The 18,503-nt window shown below is 34.2% G+C and overlaps 3 protein-coding genes across 4 annotated transcripts; 1 reads left to right on the top strand and 2 right to left on the bottom strand.

The window, feature by feature from the left end:
- The first annotated feature begins 2,082 nt into the window (after positions 1-2,082).
- On the top strand, positions 2,083-7,792 carry LOC108320793 (uncharacterized). 2 transcript variants are annotated; one of them, XM_017552333.2, is made up of 10 exons: positions 2,083-3,148; positions 3,303-3,412; positions 3,505-3,567; positions 3,689-3,775; positions 4,075-4,240; positions 4,518-4,710; positions 5,176-5,987; positions 6,233-6,844; positions 6,949-7,014; positions 7,366-7,792. In XM_017552333.2, exons 1-10 carry the CDS (start codon positions 2,579-2,581, stop codon positions 7,480-7,482), a joined length of 2,796 nt encoding a protein of 931 aa, XP_017407822.1. In that variant the 5' UTR covers positions 2,083-2,578; the 3' UTR covers positions 7,483-7,792. The 2 variants fall into 2 exon arrangements, with proteins under 2 accessions (XP_017407822.1, XP_052725345.1); XM_052869385.1 differs by having other exon boundaries at positions 3,502-3,567.
- Positions 7,793-10,915: 3,123 nt separating this feature from the next.
- On the bottom strand, positions 10,916-13,752 carry LOC108320827 (exosome complex component RRP45A-like). Its single transcript, XM_017552372.2, has 5 exons — positions 13,037-13,752; positions 12,770-12,958; positions 12,403-12,659; positions 11,668-11,726; positions 10,916-11,435 (listed from the first exon to the last, which is right to left on the bottom strand). The coding sequence occupies exons 1-5, from the start codon at positions 13,673-13,675 to the stop codon at positions 11,233-11,235; spliced, it is 1,347 nt and encodes a 448-aa protein (XP_017407861.1). The 5' UTR covers positions 13,676-13,752; the 3' UTR covers positions 10,916-11,232.
- Positions 13,753-14,399: 647 nt separating this feature from the next.
- LOC108320925 (probable serine/threonine-protein kinase At1g54610) lies at positions 14,400-18,130 on the bottom strand. Its single transcript, XM_052869444.1, has 8 exons — positions 17,684-18,130; positions 17,309-17,593; positions 16,684-17,001; positions 16,109-16,336; positions 15,722-15,822; positions 15,398-15,512; positions 15,024-15,299; positions 14,400-14,704 (listed from the first exon to the last, which is right to left on the bottom strand). Exons 1-8 carry the CDS (start codon positions 18,128-18,130, stop codon positions 14,567-14,569), a joined length of 1,908 nt encoding a protein of 635 aa, XP_052725404.1. The 3' UTR covers positions 14,400-14,566.
- Between the last annotated feature and the right edge of the window lie 373 nt (positions 18,131-18,503).

Raw genomic sequence — 18,503 nt, 5'->3', positions numbered from 1 at the left:
GAGTCCAATCCAAGGTCCAATGTTATAATAGTTACTGGGCTGTCCCTTTTTTCTATTTGCTCAATAGTTTACAATATGTACAAAATTTTACAATAATTTATACTTTCTGCTCAATCAATCAATTGAGTTAGACCAATATTAGATTTGTTCTAAGTTAAAAATCATATTATGGGCTAAAGTTATATATTAACCGTAATAATGAAATCAAAAGTGAAATTGAAGCCTTTAACATGGGACAATAGTAAGGACTTATGCTTCCTTCAACGTTAAGCAAGCAATTATTTGGTTCCTTACACAATAAGGTTGCAATTAGTATGTGGTGAATAGTTTTTGAAAAAGTAATAAAATCCATTGTTTATTGTAATCCTACAATAAGTTTGTTGAGTATAATTACATAACATAACCAATTATTACAATACCAATGAGTTTGTTGTTGAGCAGAAACTGTGATCTATATTTAGGACAGCATCCACAATACCAACGAAGGAATATTTAAAATTTTTGCAACATTTTATAAAAGGGATAATATCTCTTTTAATCTAGTATTTATAACAATGATTCAATTGTTTGTTTTTTATTTTTTTTTACTCAACAAGGTGTCGATATTTATTAGAAGATTTAATGTGGTTATTTTTTGTTAGAATAACGTTAATGTGGATGTATCGTTCTAGTAAAAATTGCTGAATAAAAAAAAAAGAAAAACATAATGAACGATTGTCATAGATACGAGATCAAAAGAGGTATTAATTCTTTATAAAATCTTAAAATTTAAGACCATTTATTAAAGTTGGAAAAGACGAAGTTTGATTTTTTAGATTTTTGAAAAAATTAACACAAGTTCAGACAAAATTCTGAAAAAAATAAGGTCTTTTGAGAGGGTGACATAAAAAGGAAAAAGAAAAAAAACCAGTGTCCACTCTTTAGAAATTCTCATGTAATAATTCTTGAGTTCTTTCTTTGTCCAGTGGAATCTAACTCAGTCTTTCCATGTCACCACCAAATATTATTTTCGGGTTTTGTTAGATATCGATTCTGTGATTATCATCTACCATTTTTATAAGTTAAATATTATTGGCACTAATAGAATGTAAAGGAGTGAGTCGTGGATGGTGATGTATTCCATGTCATTTTCTTGGTGAATTGGTTCTAAAGAAAAGTGGTGGCATGTGGGCTAAGCTGCAAATTTTCAGTGGCTGAAAGAAAACCCCCTTGTCATTCTGATACGATATTTTGATGACTTTATACTGAAAGAGTCCAAAAGTAGAATAGGAATAGGAGAGGAGCACCATTTATATGATAGGCATCTCATGAGATGAAACCAATTCATGGAAGCACAACCACTGATCACAGTATTCATAAAGTAGCCTATGCGTCATATCAACTTTTGGTCCGAATCAAGAATCTTAACAAATGTTTCACCACTATTCTTCACAGTCATGCACACAAACCAAGATAATCATAAACTAAAAATAAAAATGAAGTGTTGAATATGTTTTTAAGTGCAAATGTTAGATACATTGTAGTCTTATAAAATATAAGAAGTGGTGTATAAAGTCAATTTAAAATACATAAATAGATGTAAGTTTCACTTTATAAACTGATTTTATGTGATTGAATTAGATTTGAAGTTTATTTCTTAACATGATGATATCACAATCATGAATTAGAACCTATTTTAACAAAATTTTTTGTTTGTTTTGTCTAATATATCATTTGCTATAAATCTTTTTGAACCATTTATTAAGATTTAGTTTTACATTTAATATATATATATATATATATTATGTATGTAGATATATATATACACACGTGAGGAGAATATACCGAAAGTCTTATACCTACTAATACCTACTAAAAATAAGACTACTTTAGAGTAGAAATTTCACTTCTGAATGTAGAAATTAAAAACATTTAAAACAAATAAATGACACAGCTTTTAAGTGTATCAGTAATACCATTATAACTTTTCTTGTAAAATATATCCTTTTTCTTGAAAAAATGTATGCATTGAATTCTAAAGATAAACCGGGTGTCTGAGTTCAAATTTTGATATAAAGAGATATTGGTGAAGAAAAAGAAGATATGTTAAAAGGGAGCCAGAAATGAATGAAAGCATCTGCGAAAGACACTTCCACCACTAGTGTAATTTGGTATCAATAATTACCTCCAAAGCTGAGAAACTGAGGCCATGTATGTTCTGCTATTATCTTGTGGTGATTGTAGAGGTAGCAGTGATTAAATTCTAAGAATCATAATAGTTGTATAGTACTAGTATGGTCCAACAATTATTAAACCTTCCTTTTCTCTCTTCTTTTCGTCATGGCGACTTCTCAAATTGACGTCCCACATAATAAATTCTCTTGGTCTTGGGGACCATGACAACAGTATTTTCCATGAAGTTTGGCCATGAACAGATAACGGCGATATTCGAAGCTATTGCACAAAATGGTGCATTTGGGGTACAGGTACTTCAAAAAGAACCAAACTTGTCGTAGAGCAACTTACAAAACAAAACAAGTATTTATGTTTGGTTTATCTCTGCTCTTTGTCTGGCTTGGTTTCCAATGACAACATCACCATGCCAATATTCCATTTGATATATGCCATCTGGGGACTTTTGTCTTTCGCCTGCTTCTTTATGGTTGTGATTTGTGCTTCATGGTGCCCATATCAAAATTTCCAACAAAGCAATCAACGATTTGAGCAGAAAACAGATAAGTTTTGGGTGTTCAGTGAGCAAACTGAGAGATGGGTTGAGGCAAAACTTCCCTATGATCTTCTCTCTTGTGTTGACGGTGACTGTAGAAAAGTGGGGTCAATACTTCAGACGGAGAAGAAGACCACACAAGAAGAGCTGGACCTTGAAGACAAACTTGATGAAGAAAAGACAAGTGATGAAAATAAGGATAGTAAAATGGAATCAGAGGCTGTGGTTCTGCCACAGAGGAAGAGAATTTCCTTGACTAAAATATCTGAGACATCTGTGTGGGTCACTGGTGAAAGTGGGTCAATCTATGAGAGGTTTTGGAATGGAATGGAATGGGTGATTGTCTCTCATGATTTGCCTGTATCAGCAGGAAGTGCTATATCAGTTTTTGTCATCAATCAGACGATTCTTGCTCTATCAGAAGCAGGGAAATTATACCAGGTAAAGAATCATCCATTAAGTTAAAAGATACATGCCATGAATCATGTGTTAAATATTATGTTAAGATTCAGCTCTTGGATAGGTATTCAATGTAAAATTTGTTGGAAATTGAAACTGCAAAAATTGGCCTTGTCTCATGGATTTTGCTATGCAGATAAGAGGCCAACATGGTGAAAGTTCAGAACCAGTTTGGGTTGAATTCACACCTACTTATCCTGAGAAAAATCTTCTGATAAAGTCTGGAGTTGCTTCGCGTGATGGACAGTAAGTGAAGTTTTAATTTCTGAGATCGAACATATGCACCTTGATCTAATGCAGTCTCTTGATGTCTCTTGTGTTGTTGCATTGTGGAGCAGGAGAGCCTATTTCTGTACAAAGAATGAAACACTAGTAGAACTTGCTTGGGTTGAGCCCCCGAGGTAAAACTCAAGTTTTGGTGAAAATCTTAGTAACTAGGATGTTAAATCCTAAACACTATCCTTTAAAAAATGAATTCCAGGGTATTGCTAATTTCACCTCAATCTTGACAATATAGAACAGATGGATAAATCATGGCCAACCAGCTGGAGCAAATGTAGCAGCAATAGTTGATGCTGCTTCAACAAGAGAAGTAGTATATACCATAAGGTGGGTGGTTCGTGTTTATTGCTTGAGGCACGTTCTGTTTCAATTTCATATTTGATAAAGGGTCTCTGATCAGTGCCATGCCTTTAAACACATTGATCAAGGACTCAGCAAATACAAAATTTGAAGTTGAGATTGCATTGGAAAATGCAGTAGAATGTTTGTTGCACCAGATAAATATAAAGCCTTAGAAAGCATTATTATTCATTACTTTCTTTTAAGGTCTTGTTTTTTAGTGAGAATCAAAAAGCACTCTTCATCTTTCGATTCTGACATACTTAACAAATGATGTGGTGCTGTAGTTCTGCTGGAGATCTTTACGAATATGACAAAAAATCAAAACCATCATGGAAGAGGCACATATGGCAAGATAAAACATCACAAGCTGCTCCTCTGATGCCATCTAAAGGGTGCAGTTTGCCTGGTTCAAGTGAGGATCATTCCGAATCTCTGTTCCTTTTAACAAAGGTCTGTTTTATGAAGTTTATAGTCATTTGCAGAAATAAGTGCCACCAAAACTTCTTTTAGAAACATCAGAAAATTGTGAAATTCCCTCTTTAGACAGTTTGTATAATGGAATTTGGTTGAGGAAAAAAGTGACCAAAGAGAAGCTACATTGAATTTTTTAAAAATGGAATGACTTTTAGCACATCACTTGAACATGCATAACATTGCTTTTTGATGAATTTATTCTGACCAGTCTAGGAGGGTACCATTTTTTTAAAATACTTGGTTGATCATGCAGGAAGGCTCTTTGGTAGAGAGAAGGTTCCATCAAAGGAAGTGGAAATGGGTGGTTCATGGAAGACCCCAAGATCAAAATTTAACATCTATCACACCAGCTCTACAAGATGAATCAGCTGAAACATCCTCCACTTCTTTGTTCTTCACTACATCATATGGATTTGTCTTTGAATATCGAATTCCAAAACAATTAGGTCAGTCATCTCATAATGCAAGAACTGTTTTAGTTTCCATGTCTGGTTTTTTTCTCTGCTATATCAATAGCCTACCTTGCTTTTACTACACATGAAGAATTTCTATTATTATGTTTCCTTAAAAAACATAAAACAGAATCATAACATGAAAAGAAGTGATTGATGAAGAGAAACACAACAACTTTTGTATTTGTTGCATAACCATATTGTATTTCATACTCTGAATCATATTGAAGGCCAAATACATGAGAAATGATAGCTCCTCATACTCATACACGTTAACTAAAGATCATGTACCAACTACTACATTTAGAATACAAATCTGTCCAAAATCAGAGTAAATCCAAAACTGAACATCATCACTTATACAACCAAACTAACTGAAATAAATAAACATAATTGCAGCAGCAAGAACAAGAGTTTTACAGTACATTAATTTAACATTTCCAAATAATGAATTTCCAGAAGTATGGAAAAGTCACCAGCATCCTCTCCATGCAAAGGCAGCAAGAGGTATAGCAGGTTTACAATTGTACGTTGGCAGAATACTGTTTCCACTAGATGATGGAAGACTTGCCGAATTACATCCTTTAGGACTAGGTGGTGAAAGTTCAGGACCATCTCAGCCACAAAACATCCGAAGGAAATCATCAACCAAATATGTTTGGTCAATAGTAGATGTGCCAGAGAGTGAGGGATGGAATGCAGAATATTGCACAGAAGAACGTGGCATCAGGAACTGTCTCACTGGCATAAAAGATGAGTCAGAGGAATCAGTAGTAAGTTCAGTAACAGGTAGGAGAAAGCAAAACCAAGCACAGAATCATTATTTATCTGTGAGTACTTCAGGTGTTAGATTGATTCAATCTTCAGAAGAATACAATCATGTGCCAGATAACTGGATTAGTAGTAACTTTCGCTTGAGATTGATGGATGTAGGGAAGTCATTTTTCTTAGTAACAGACGATGGTTTGATTTTTGAATACATTTGCATTGAGAGTGCATGGATATGGCTGAGGCATGAGAGCTTTACACCTATGAAAGGTATATTGAGTAGCTATAATGGAAGCTTATTCATGGTTGATACACATGGGAGTTTGCTCCTTAGAGAAAGGAGAGGCAAGGAGTTAACATGGAGGAATTACACTGCTCTGAGGAGAGGACAAAATATTGTTGGAGGTCAACCATGGGATGGATTACCAGGCCAGGAAAAGAAGGTTACAAATGAAGACACACTCTTCTTTGTGAGCAAAACTGGAAGACTAATGAAGTTAGTGGTAAGTAAACTCTAAAGAATAGAAGAACAGGATCAGAAAATTAATCCTGCGGCAGTATTACATAAGTCCATGGATTTTTATTTTAAAAAAAATTAAGTTTATATTTAATTGAAATTCTTTTGCCTACCATATTCATATGGATAGAATTACTTGGGAATAAATTCCTGAGACATCAGAATCAATCACAGACCAAAAGCCAGATATGCAATAATTGGTGAAGTAAATATTATGCATAATTTTCCCAGGTTTCTTTGAAGAAGTTGAAATGGAAAGATTGCAGAAACCCTCCAGATGCTAAGGTTGCATGTATACTAGACCAGGAATTGTTCAGAAAAAATATAGTATTTGTCATTGGAAGAAACGGTCGCCTATATCAGTACAACAAGGTGACTGATTTGTGGCATGAGCATTACCATTCTCAGCATCTGGTTCTATCACAGTCTCCTGGAACTATTATAAGATCATCATTAAAATCACTCTCAGGTTCCCTCTTCATGGTTTCAAAAGAAGGTGGCCTTGTTGAGTATCAATGGAGCTCAATGTATGGTTGGAACTGGGTGGAACATGGAATACCCAATAGAGATGTAACACTAGTAGGTTCACCAGGTCCAAGCTTTGAAGGCAATCAATTATTTTTCATTGGTTCTGATGGAAAAGTATACCTCAGATACATGGACAAAAAGTCATGGAAGTGGAAGGACTGTGGTTTCCCCCATGTAGGAAATAAACTGATTGAAGCACACTCACAAGGAGGATTCCAAGAAGAGAAAGTAGATTGCACTGATAAAGATTCTGCATCATACTTGAAGAAGGGCCAAACAAACTTTGGTGACCTGAACATTAGATGTGACTCAAAGGTAAATATTGCAGTCCAAAATAATTTGTAGAATATCTGACATCGAATTTAATGCTAAAAACAACACATCCTAGCTCGGTATTGATTGAGTCTGATACGACACAGGTGGCATCTACAAGACCAATTCAATTTTCCAAAGGTTCTGTCATATTTCAGCTCAGAGATGGCAGGGTAAGAACTCGAAGTCAGTGATGACAAATCATATTTTTTAATTTGGTTTAAATATATGATGCTATCCTCTTACTTAACCTCTAGTTTACAACTATGTCCAACTTGAATATAACTTTTTTTGGCTCAATCAAATTGCTGCCAGTGCTAGCATTTGATTATATGATTTGAAATTAACATGTATCAGTCTTCACTAAAGTTGCTGAAGCTTTTCAACATAGAGCAGCAATATCAGATATAATGAACTTCTTCTGCAGATCTATCAAAAGCCAAAGTTATTAGCCATCATTATCATCATCATCTTCATAATCTTCATCTTCATCATCATATTTTTGACAATATTTCTTATGACAGTTGGCAGAAATTCAATTGGTAGAGAAGAGAGAATGGGTGTGGTCCCAGATCATTGGCACTCCAGCTAGTCTTTGCTCAGAGAATTATTGGAGTACTGAACCGTACAAACTTTCATGAATTTAATTGGAATGCATTATTGTTGTGAGAAAGACCTACACTGTCATTCAATTATGCATTCTCACATTATATTAATAAAGAAGAGATTATTTTTCACAGCTTCAGTGATTCAAAACACGAGGAAGTAGCAAATATGTAATGTTATTAATGTGTCTCTCTTTCCATTGCTGCAATAACCTTTGATTGGTGGGGATTGTGATGAACAATAGCCTCAAAAGTCACTAAGGGTCTGTTTGGATTATAGAATGAAAAGTGAAGTCATTTAGATTCAAGGAAAATAAGTGGAACGGAGAGAAAAATTTGAAATGGATGTGTAAACTTGATTTTAGCCGTTCTTAATAGATTTTCGTATAAATGGCGGTTAAAGTGAAGTGGTTTATTTTAAAAAAATTATTCTCAAAAACAATTTTTAATACATTTGTAATATTTAGAAATTTAATAAAATTAATTATTTTGATTGGTGTATGTGATTTTATCTAAAGTGTTTTATTTTAAAGACAGATAATATTATTTATACCCTTTTGATTATTAGGTTTAATTGATTAGTCTTTATCTTCTATTTAATGAATTTCATATAAAGTTTTTAGTAATATAAAACATATTAAAAGACCGTTATGAAAGTGTCCTATTATACTTCCTCTTGAAACAAATCATTTTATGTTTTCTTGAAAATCGAATCCTCTAACTCGAGCAAGAAAAAATACACGGAAATACAGAAGTCTTAACTTAGTTAATTTTTTCCATGACATTTTTATTCTAATTTTAAAAAAATAATTTAAAGCCCAAATTGTAATTAACGTGCTAAATTAATACTGAAGACATGTTGAATTTTCTTGACATTATTATTTGGTAATTTTTTCGAAGAAAACACAAATAATTAAGAAATTGAATCACAAGTAATTTTAAAATATTTGACTCTCCCAGGTGAAAGATTAGGAAAAATTGAATTTAATTTTGAAAATAATTTTTATAGCGCAAATTATAATTAAATGATTAACTTAAAATTTAAACTAGTGTGATAAACTCAATGCTAAATTAATACTTAAGAAATTTTGAAATTTCTTGTAACCATCATCAGGTAAATTTTTTGAAAAGAAAACATAAATAACAAAGAAGTCAAACCATTTTAACTATTACCGGCGGAAACATGTGTGTCTACTTTTCTTTTTTATTTTAACAAAAGTTTATTAAACTATAAAATAAATTTTATCAAAAATAATTATGAAAATAAATACTTTATATATTTTTAATTATTAATTTTTTTTTATTATAAATAATTACTAAAAGAATAAAATAATAAAACAATTATTTTAATTTATAAAATAATTAAATTTAGATAACAGTTATTTAAAGGATAAAAATAGAAATATAATTACTTTAATTTACAATAACAATTACTTAGAAGGTAAAATTAAAAAAAAATGTTCACAGGAAAAAATATTACTTATAAATGTAATTTGAAAAAGATTTGATTCCTTTAAACTACTATAACCACCCCAACATTTCAGTACAAAAATGAAAGTGAAGATACTTTCATTTGGGTAAAAACTTGTAGCCCAATTTTATTCGGCAAAACTAGGCCGAATATTTTGGAAACCATTTTTCGCACGAGTGTTTCATCCTACACCTCCAAGATATTATTCTGCACCTCTCAAAATTACATTTTTAACCTTCTAACATCTCATTTTACACCTCCAACTTTTTCAAAATTTTTATTTTCAATTTTAATAAATATTTTTTCATTTTCTTTTCTTTCTTATTCACCACCTTAATAATAATTTAATTTAATTTAAAATTTAAATATTATTTAATATAATTTTATATTTTAATAATTATTAAAATATGATTTATATTATAATAATAATTGTATTAAAAATTTATAAATAAAATAATAAAAATAAAATTAATAATAATAAAAATAAATATTTATAATCATGTATTTAAATATATTAAATTATATTAAAATATTAAATTAAATTCAATAATTATTAAAGTTAAATAAACAAAATTTTGAAAAGATTTGTTAATCGGATATCCATATCCGATAAGTAATATTATGGATATCCATATTCGATGAACAATTGTTTTTGGAAATTTATTTTTTATTTAAATTTTAATAATTATTTAATTTAATTTAATATTTTAATATAATTTAAATGTATTTAAATTTTTATTTAATATAATTTTATTTGATTTTAAATTAATAATTATTTTTAAAATTTTGTCTTTTATTTAAATTTTAATAAGTATTTAATTTATTTTAGTATTTTAATATAATTTAATATATTTAAATATATTAAATATTTTATTTAATATAATTTTTTATTTATTGTTATTATTTTTATTTTAATTATTTTATTTTTATACTTTTATTATAACTAATATTATAATATAAATCATTAATAATTATTAAAGTATAAAATTATATTAAATAATATTTGAATTTTAAATTTAATTATTATTAAGGTGGTGTAGAGTGTTTTTAATAAGAAAAAGAAAAAAATGAAAAGATATTTTTTAAAGTTAAAAATGAAATTTTTGAAAAAGTTTGAAGTGTAAGATAAGAATGAAATGTTAAAAGGTTAAAATTAAAATTTTTGGAGGTGCAGGATGTTGGAGGTGTAGGATGAAAGACTCTTTTCCCACTACTATCTCAGTCACGTAAACATAATTGCATTTTGCAGTAGAAAAACTCAATTCAACATGGAAATGGAATGAAAAGGTTTTGATTTCATCCCTTCTCTTTAGTTTCGTTGACTCCATTGAACAACCTCCGAAGAGGTTCTTGGTGAGCATGTGCAATGTGTTAACAGAAAACATATATGATGGTCTGGCTAATTTTAACATCTAGATATTTGACAATTATCACTCTTTTCTGCATATATTCAGTGCTATTTTTCGTTTCTCTATCTATATCTAATTACTTTTGCATTTGATATATTTTAAATTCTTTGGAGTGAAAGGTTAATACGGATTATCGAGATAAAAATGCAATTTTAGATTAAAAGGAAACAAACAACTTGTACCTGACTTTCAACACAAACTTCTCCATCTTGAACACCAATTTTGTTCGGCATCAGGCTGAAGTGACAGTGTAAAACTCGATCTTAGTTGGTATGACGCATGTCATTGTCTTCTTGATTAACTCTAAATAGGATCAGTCAAGATCGGTAGTTCGCATCATCAACAAACTCACCCAAGCCAGTTCTAGAGTCTGCTGGATGATGATATAGCATACATGTTTTTCTTATTTTTCTTGCTATTTTTATATAAAACACAGAATATCATGCAATATTACAAGGTATTGAGCAGTAGTAATCTATATTAACCAATCTAATGCTTAAACATGATTTCAGAAACTAGAAGGCAATAACAAACAATCATGCATGCACACTTAAAGAGTGCGAGGAATGGAACTTCAAGTGCCAAAATGTTACAAAACCCATATATTATTATCTCAGTATTAGGAATTTCTATTGCGGAAATATAATTGAGATTCAATTGTCAATCTAATGTTTACAACGTACAAGAAGAAACAAAAATGAAGTACAGGCTATAAAGTTCAGTCAACTTCATGTGCATGTGCATCTTTTTTCCTATTTGCAATACTAAATAGACCTTTTCGCCAGAACATGAAACCCTTGCTTCTACCAAAATTGGGAACATTGGAACTCAATTCTCAGTTTCAACGGGTATACAAGCACATGCTTTGAAGATGAACGGCAATAAGTCAAAAACTCATTAACTAATTTAATTTTCGTTATTGGAAGATACTTTTTTTCTCCTCTTATGTTTGGGCTTGACGGCATCCTTCAGAGTCTTACCTTCGTTACTCTGTCCACCAGTTAGAGGCTTGTCAATTGGAGAAAGATCTGTATTAATTTCCTGTGGTGGTTCCTTGGGCTTAGTCTCATGTCTTGAATCCTTTGGTTTACTAGGAGGAACTGATGGTCCTGCATATTATACAGCTATTCTAATGAGTGGAGACAACATTAGACGACATACACACTGATAAATTGATAGACACCAACTTATCATATGAAATTAAAATGAATCCTAATAAGAAAAAAGCCTAAATAGAAGCAACAGAAGAAAATGATGAATACAACAGAAAAAAGCCACAGATTCCATCACAATTCACATAACAGCTAATTTCATAATTGAAGATGAAAGAGCGGCTATTACCCCGTGAAGCGAGAGAAGCTTTTAGAAGATCTGGATCTACAGACTCTGAGTAGGGATCCCTGAGGAAATGAAGGAACAGTTGGAAAGATATAAAATGCATTTTAATTAAATTTAAAAGAACAAATATATCTAATTAGCATAGATAAAATTAAAAATGGAAGAATCTCAAAATTATATGTTTATGATTTTAAGGAGAGAAAAGTCTTTAAATTCGTGCAACTCTGAATCAGTAAGTTTGAAATCAAATATAATTATTGCCTCATTGACCCTAAATGATATTGTTGTACCAAGACTCAATTATATGAAAAAATTAATTCATTTTTATGTTTATAAATATAAATTTATTTATGAACCATTTATGAACTTTGATCTTATGAGCAGGCAGTGAAAAACTACCAGACATCATCCTTGTGATTTGCTACTTTTGCTTTGTCATAGAGTTGAATTATTTTTGCAAAAAGAGTAACATGTTACTGATATATATAAATATCACTGAAACAACCTTTTAATATCGATTTCTGTATATCATAATCTCTAACTAGTTTAGTCTATAAGTGGAATCCATGAAACATAAACTCTCGAATTTGACACTATACTTTGTAAGTTGTAATAGTGATTACCAGTTTCATTTTCGTTTATATACAGTGATTAGAACCAACTAGACTATACAAAAATTTCAAATCTAAAATACAATAAAAGGAAAACTATTAGTTCTTGGCCTAGCTGATATCATACCAACTTGAAGGTCCACCAGTGAAATTCTTGGAGTTTCCATCCTTACTATGTTCTTGTCCTGATGGCGTGGCTTCACATTCCATAAAATTTTCCTCTTCTTTCAGCTTCAATTTGTCCAAACCGGTACCATCCTCAACTCCAACTAATTGATTTTGTTTTTCACCTATTCCAGCTGGAGCACCACCTACATCCATAGCAACAGACGAAGGGTGCCGCTTAATCTTCCGCAACGCCCTTTCGTTGTTGTGTACTTCAACCTAATCAGAATACACAACAACAAGCAATTTACCAAACAGCATAAACTACACAATTAATATTACCCTTAGACTAGTGTAGCAATGTTGCACGAAAGAAAAAGAGAACTCACAGCATCCTTAATCTTAGTTGTAATATCAATAGCTTTAGAATGAGCAAGTTTCAAGCAATGCATGATAAATCTCTGAGATACACCCTCTCCACCAGCCTTCTGAATAGCACAAACGTCGCCGTTTGAATTAAGCGTCGCAGTCATGCGTCCTGTCATCACACACTCTTCTTCATTCGTCGGATCTATCACCTACACACATAAACCCTAAACCCTAACTAAAACCTCCAAAACCAAAATCAGACAAAAAAGAGAAAAAGGAAACCGTACGAGGAGATTTTCAATGCTGAAAAACCCAAACGTAATGGCAATCGGGAGATGATGTATAATCAACGGTATCGGATCGCGCTCTTCAGGAGGATGCACCACCACTTCCTGGCCGTCTTCCCCGGCCAGCGAGCATTCCGGCCGTCGGAACGTCAGCAGTGCAGCCAGCGCCGCGATATTGGCAGCGTCAACGAGATTTCCGGCATTGTCGATAATGTGGATATCGACGCGAATGGCCCATACGAGTTTGCCGGAGAGTACGCAGAGCGATTCAGTGTCGATGGCACGGCTTTCGCGCAGGCCGCGGTCGACGACGCGGCCCAGCTCGACGGCTGACTCCGCTGGGCGGCCGGGTTCGAAGGAGGGGTCGGCCATGGGAGAGAACTCGGTGAAGATGGAGAGGGAGCCTTCGTTGGGCCTGTCTTTGTATGGCCTAACGAGTTGGGCGGAGACGAAGGTGACGACGTGGGTTTGGCCCAAATGGACCTCCGCGGAGCCGTCTTGCTTGGCCAGCTTGATGGTGAGCTTGCGGTGGTCGGAGGGGCGGCGGCCGTCGACACGTAGGTCCGACAGGAGAGCCGCTTCGATGAATTTGTTGTCGTTGAGAGGCATTCGCCAGCTGTTTGCTAGCCTCTGCTCCATCTCCGATACCTCTGCTTCTCAATATTTGGGTTTTAGGGCAAACCTATTCTGACTCACTGCGCGTGGGTATTAGGAAAAGAATACTTTGACACTGTTAAAGGAATTCACATTTGACACGCTGTGGGACCCAATTATTGTGAATGTGAGAAAGGGTATATTTGTGATTTGAGTATGTGGGGGCGGCTGTGGTGGTTTGTGAGAGAATAAATGAAACTGTGCGTTTCAGTGATTTGGAGCTTGTGCATTAGGGTCCCGTCTCTGATTTCAATTTTTGAAAGGTCCACCATTTCATTTTGGAAGAGGCAATTTTCGTGCTACGGTTAGGATTGAGAGAGAACGCGAGAAAGAAAAAAAAAAGGGAGAACCCATGGCTGCCAACGGAGGCTGGACGTGATCGGAAAAGTTCGTACCGGCGAAGTCGAAGGCGAAGTTCGTATCGGACGTGATCGGTGTGGAGCGCGGAAGGTTTGTCCCCTTTCTATTTTCTCCCCTTTGTACTGTTTGAAGAATATAAAAATGAGCTTCTTCTTCCTTTCTTCTTTTCTCATCATTCTTCTATCTTTCCTTTTTTTTTTGTTCATTTTTGAAAACCCTAGTATTAAGCATATGATTTCTAGTATTTTATTTAGTTTCTTAAAATTATCAAGATATGTATAGGTATTTTTATACAAATCCAATACAAGATATGAGTTTTTTTACCATTGCATTGTTAAATCATTGGTTGCGCTGAAGATGCAATGTACCTGCGTGTGTAAATGTACCTTTGCATCATCAATAATGCATCGTTAAGAATGCATGGTACATGTTTGTCTTCTTGCCACAGAGACAACCCAGTTTCTTTTCCTTAAAGATTTTACATTGCAGTCCCTTTTTAGCAGAATGGTAATGGTTTTACAGATTGGCCTTTTTGACGCTACGGAAAACATCTTGCATCAATTTCTCATGCTCTCGAAGCATGTCATCGAGGTTCCCACCCGGAGGCATCAATGGTCCAGAGTAGTGTATCCTATTTTTCTTCGGCATATAACCCTGAAATCACACCACAACAGGTATATAAAAAAACTGTTATGTTATGTTATGTTCCTATTATATGTATCTCAGTTTTACTTTCTTTTAATAACATTGGGTATGAAATATTCGCAACCTTTACTAATGATCAGTCTCCGTAGAAAAGTTGACTTACTACTTTTTGTGTGATCTTCTCTCCTAACTTTGTTTTTAACATTTTTAACATTCACAATACTCTCCAACCTTAAATCTTAAGGTTGTATGGTAGGTTCTGTGACTACTGACAAGGTTGCAAACCAGAAATAAGGTGGTAATAAAGAGAAGTTAGATTGTTGTTTACCATGGTGGATTCAACAGCAGACGAGTCTGGTTCCTTTTTGAGGGCAGAGGTACATAAATCTGCTGTTGCAGGATTCAAATGAGACCTCTGATTCTTCAAAGATGGTTCTACTCTCTTGCTCAATGTGGATGATCCTGCTACACTGCCTCGCGTCATTGTAGCAGCATGCGTGAAGCCACCGTGTACACTTACTCTGCCTCCTTCACCGTTCTCCTTGGCCTCCCTATTCTCCTGGCACAGATATTTTTGACGGCACATTATACTGTTTGGTTTCCTCTGCCAATGTTGAAGTATTCATGACCCCGTCAAATCGAATAAAGTTGTCAATAATAATCAATCTCCATGGAAATATATGTTTAGAAGCATAAACATACCAGCATAGATATATTTCCCTGAGCGTTATACTGTGGCGAACCCAGTGCCTTGGTATCTCCTGCTCCTCTTAAAACCGATGCTGGTGCACGTCCTCTAACAGCTTCCTGGTTTTTCCTGATTGAAAATAAAGGTGAAGTTCTATGAATATGGCATTTTTTATCACAGCATTAAACGGTACCAACACAACGTTCAATGTAATCTTTAATGGGATGCAAATGTTTTAACACAGTCTTGGCTTCCACTATAACATGTATCTCCATCAGAGTTTGGTCACTGTTATTATATGGTTATGTTACTTTGTAGAGAAATAAAACTTTTAATACCTTGTAGCTTCCTTTTGTCGACGCTTGGAATCAAACTCCTTGCTTGGTGAAAACTTTGGTAAACTTGAGGGTTCACAAGGTAAGGGGTTTGTAGTGAAGAACTAGCAAATATGTAACATGAATATAATATTATAAGTAGGATATCCAAAACAGTGGTAGTAAATAGAGCATCATCACTTTGAAAAACTACAGTCAGAAAAGCCTTAAAGAATGTAAGGGGGGAAAAAGTCAGTTGGGGCTCTTGAGTAAAATTCAAAACTTTTAATAGCTGTCAGATGTTTTCATTTAATAAAGCACTAAAAGTGCTTATATAACAGCATAAAAACTGGATTAATTTCCATGTAAAGTATGTCTGAAAAATAAGAATAAAAGGCTTCACAGCATTACCTCACTCTCGAGTGCGGAAGTTGCTGATCCTCGAGCCTCTGGTTCTATTGTCAGAAGCTTATCAACAAGAGCCAATGCCGTAGAAGAAAATTTTTCAAATGTTTCTGAAATTTGGCGGTTGTAAGGGTGTTGTGGCTTAAAACTTGTTGCATGAGGAAATTTTGTTCTCTGCCAATAGTCTTCAGATGGTGAACCACAAAGTTTAAAAATTTTGTGCATTTGTTCCACCTGCATAAATTAAATCACTCTCAAAGTTAAATTGCAACTCTTTGTCTGTGCTTAGTAGTAATAGAAATTCCATGCTTATTATGCTCTTCTGTTTACTTGGTTAGGAACCTTCTACTTCAATGTGCTTATTTTGAAAGTGACATCTGTACAGTTTTTACACTTGGATTTGGCTTGAACATATAAACTAAAACACAGGCTTAAAATGAGTAAACTTAGGAAGAATAGCACACACCACACCACGTAGTCAGAAAATATTAAATCAAATGACAGAAGTAGTCAGAATTTTTAGATAAACGACACCATTTCAGTACAGGTGCTAATTATGAACATTGGTTCATGAAACCAACCTCTGTTCTTCCAGGCATGATCGGCTTCCCCGCTAGCAATTCGGCTAGAATGCAACCAACACTCCACAAGTCAATTGCTTCTCCATACTCTGTAGCACCCAGCAAAAGCTCAGGTGCTCTATACCACAGAGTCACAACACGGCTAGTCAATGGCTGCTTTTTTTCAGGATCATACACTGTTGCAAGACCAAAATCTCCTATTTTAAGATTTCCATTGTTGTCAATAAGAAGATTTGAACCCTTGATGTCACGGTGCAGCACACCACGACTGTGGCAATGTTGAAGCCCACGAAGCAGTTGCTGCAGAAAACATTTTATCTGCAAAGCCAACAAGAAAATAATTGAACAACGTACAGCTAAAAAACTACCATTCATTTTTCCAAACAACTTAATAGCCAATTTAGCTATAAACTAATGCATCTACTCTTCTTTTCCTTAACCACAATGTAACTTCAATTTATAGTTTCAACAGAATGCACCTTAACTCTTGCTGGTTTAAAAATGAAAGAAAAGCTTCCTGTGACCAGAATCCACCCGAGGTAATCATCGTTAACTCCTTAGAAATTTGTTAAAGAATAGTAGCTATTTAAAAGTACTTTTAAGTCTTAACATGCAGGGCATGTACCTGTGATTCAGTTAACTTCAAGCCATGTACAGTTGCTAGCCCAGCGAGGTCATGTTCCATGTATTCAAAAACAAGGTACAAACTGGTGGACGTTCTTGAAGTAACAAGACCCTCGAGCTTCATGACATTGGGATGGTCAAGTTGACGCATAATATAGATTTCTCTTGCCATGAACCGAACACTTTCCACATCTGCACTTGAAAACCGAACCTTCTTCAAAGCCACAATTTTACCAGTCTCAAGGTCACGAGCTTTATGCACACTGCTATAAGCCCCTTGTCCAACCTGCACACACAGCATTCACTTGCATGTAAACTAGTTGAAACATTTATAAAGAAAAAGGGTGGCATGAAGAAGTGATATTTTGAAACTAACTTGGCCTAATTTTTCAAAAGAGTCTGCCCGTCGAGGCACCCACCCTTTGATGGCTTCTGCTGCCACTGAAGATAACCAAATCGGCCATCCGGAATCAACTTGTTCTCCTGCAATATGCTGCACGCTAAGTATTCTGCTCATCATCGGCATTTTGTCATCTACACCACAACTCACTGTCACGCGCCTCTTCTGCTGGCCTTGTGTGGCATCTGAGTGGTTGCTTTTATCCTCTGCAGTCACTACGACAGACCCTCTAATTGCTTGTGTTGATGTGTCAACAATAAGGGGAACCGAACCATCCGTGCCTCTAGTACTATCTGACTGTGCAGTTGAGACAGAAGGAGCAACCAGTTGCACTGAAGACTTGTTCGACTCTTTTTCTCTTTCTTTCTCTTTCTCATACTCATCAACTTTGTCTTTGTTTTCTTTTGAGCAGATGCACCCCATATTCTTACAAAAGGGGTGTTGCTTTGTTTCTCCAATCAATCAACAAATCACTACCTTTTTGTGAAACTTGTTAAGCAACTGGGTAGTACACTTGTATTTTCTTGGGAACCCAGAAGCTCCCACCCTACTACAAAGACGATCATGCCAGTGGAAAATCCACCAACAAAATCAATGTTGCAATGTGTCTATCAACTTACATCCCACGTAACAAGAATTCATAAAGAATCAATATGAAAAATTCTGCTGTGGATTTCAAAATTCAATGCTTTACACCTCTCCCAGATTGTAGAATCTTAAAACTCAAATGCCAAATGGCTTGAGATTTTGAAAATGAAGCGCTGTAAATGAATAAATGAACAGGAAATGTATAACC

Source organism: Vigna angularis, chromosome 10 (genome assembly GCF_016808095.1).
Source record: "Vigna angularis cultivar LongXiaoDou No.4 chromosome 10, ASM1680809v1, whole genome shotgun sequence".
Taxonomy (NCBI): domain Eukaryota; kingdom Viridiplantae; phylum Streptophyta; class Magnoliopsida; order Fabales; family Fabaceae; genus Vigna; species Vigna angularis.
Note: the sequence above shows the minus strand (reverse complement) of the source record. Positions and strands in the feature narration are given on the sequence as shown.

What these genes read in the sequence shown, in the direction of transcription:
- LOC108320793 (XM_052869385.1), top strand. Translation starts at nt 2,579, where the DNA reads ATGCCAATATTCCATTTGATATATGCCATCTGGGGACTTTTGTCTTTC. An exon ending in GAAGTAGTATATACCATAAG is followed by an intron (nt 3,776 to 4,074) that starts GTGGGTGGTTCG and finishes GTGGTGCTGTAG; the next exon opens with TTCTGCTGGAGATCTTTACG. An exon ending in ACATTAGATGTGACTCAAAG is followed by an intron (nt 6,845 to 6,948) that starts GTAAATATTGCA and finishes GATACGACACAG; the next exon opens with GTGGCATCTACAAGACCAAT.
- LOC108320827 (XM_017552372.2), bottom strand. Translation starts at nt 13,675, where the DNA reads ATGGAGCAGAGGCTAGCAAACAGCTGGCGAATGCCTCTCAACGACAAC. An exon ending in TCAGCATTGAAAATCTCCTC is followed by an intron (nt 12,959 to 13,036) that starts GTACGGTTTCCT and finishes TTATGTGTGTAG; the next exon opens with GTGATAGATCCGACGAATGA. An exon ending in ACTGGTGGACCTTCAAGTTG is followed by an intron (nt 11,727 to 12,402) that starts GTATGATATCAG and finishes TCATTTCCTCAG; the next exon opens with GGATCCCTACTCAGAGTCTG.
- LOC108320925 (XM_052869444.1), bottom strand. Translation starts at nt 18,130, where the DNA reads ATGGGGTGCATCTGCTCAAAAGAAAACAAAGACAAAGTTGATGAGTAT. An exon ending in TGAAGTTAACTGAATCACAG is followed by an intron (nt 17,002 to 17,308) that starts GTACATGCCCTG and finishes TTGGCTTTGCAG; the next exon opens with ATAAAATGTTTTCTGCAGCA. An exon ending in CTGCTGTTGAATCCACCATG is followed by an intron (nt 14,705 to 15,023) that starts GTAAACAACAAT and finishes GTGTGATTTCAG; the next exon opens with GGTTATATGCCGAAGAAAAA.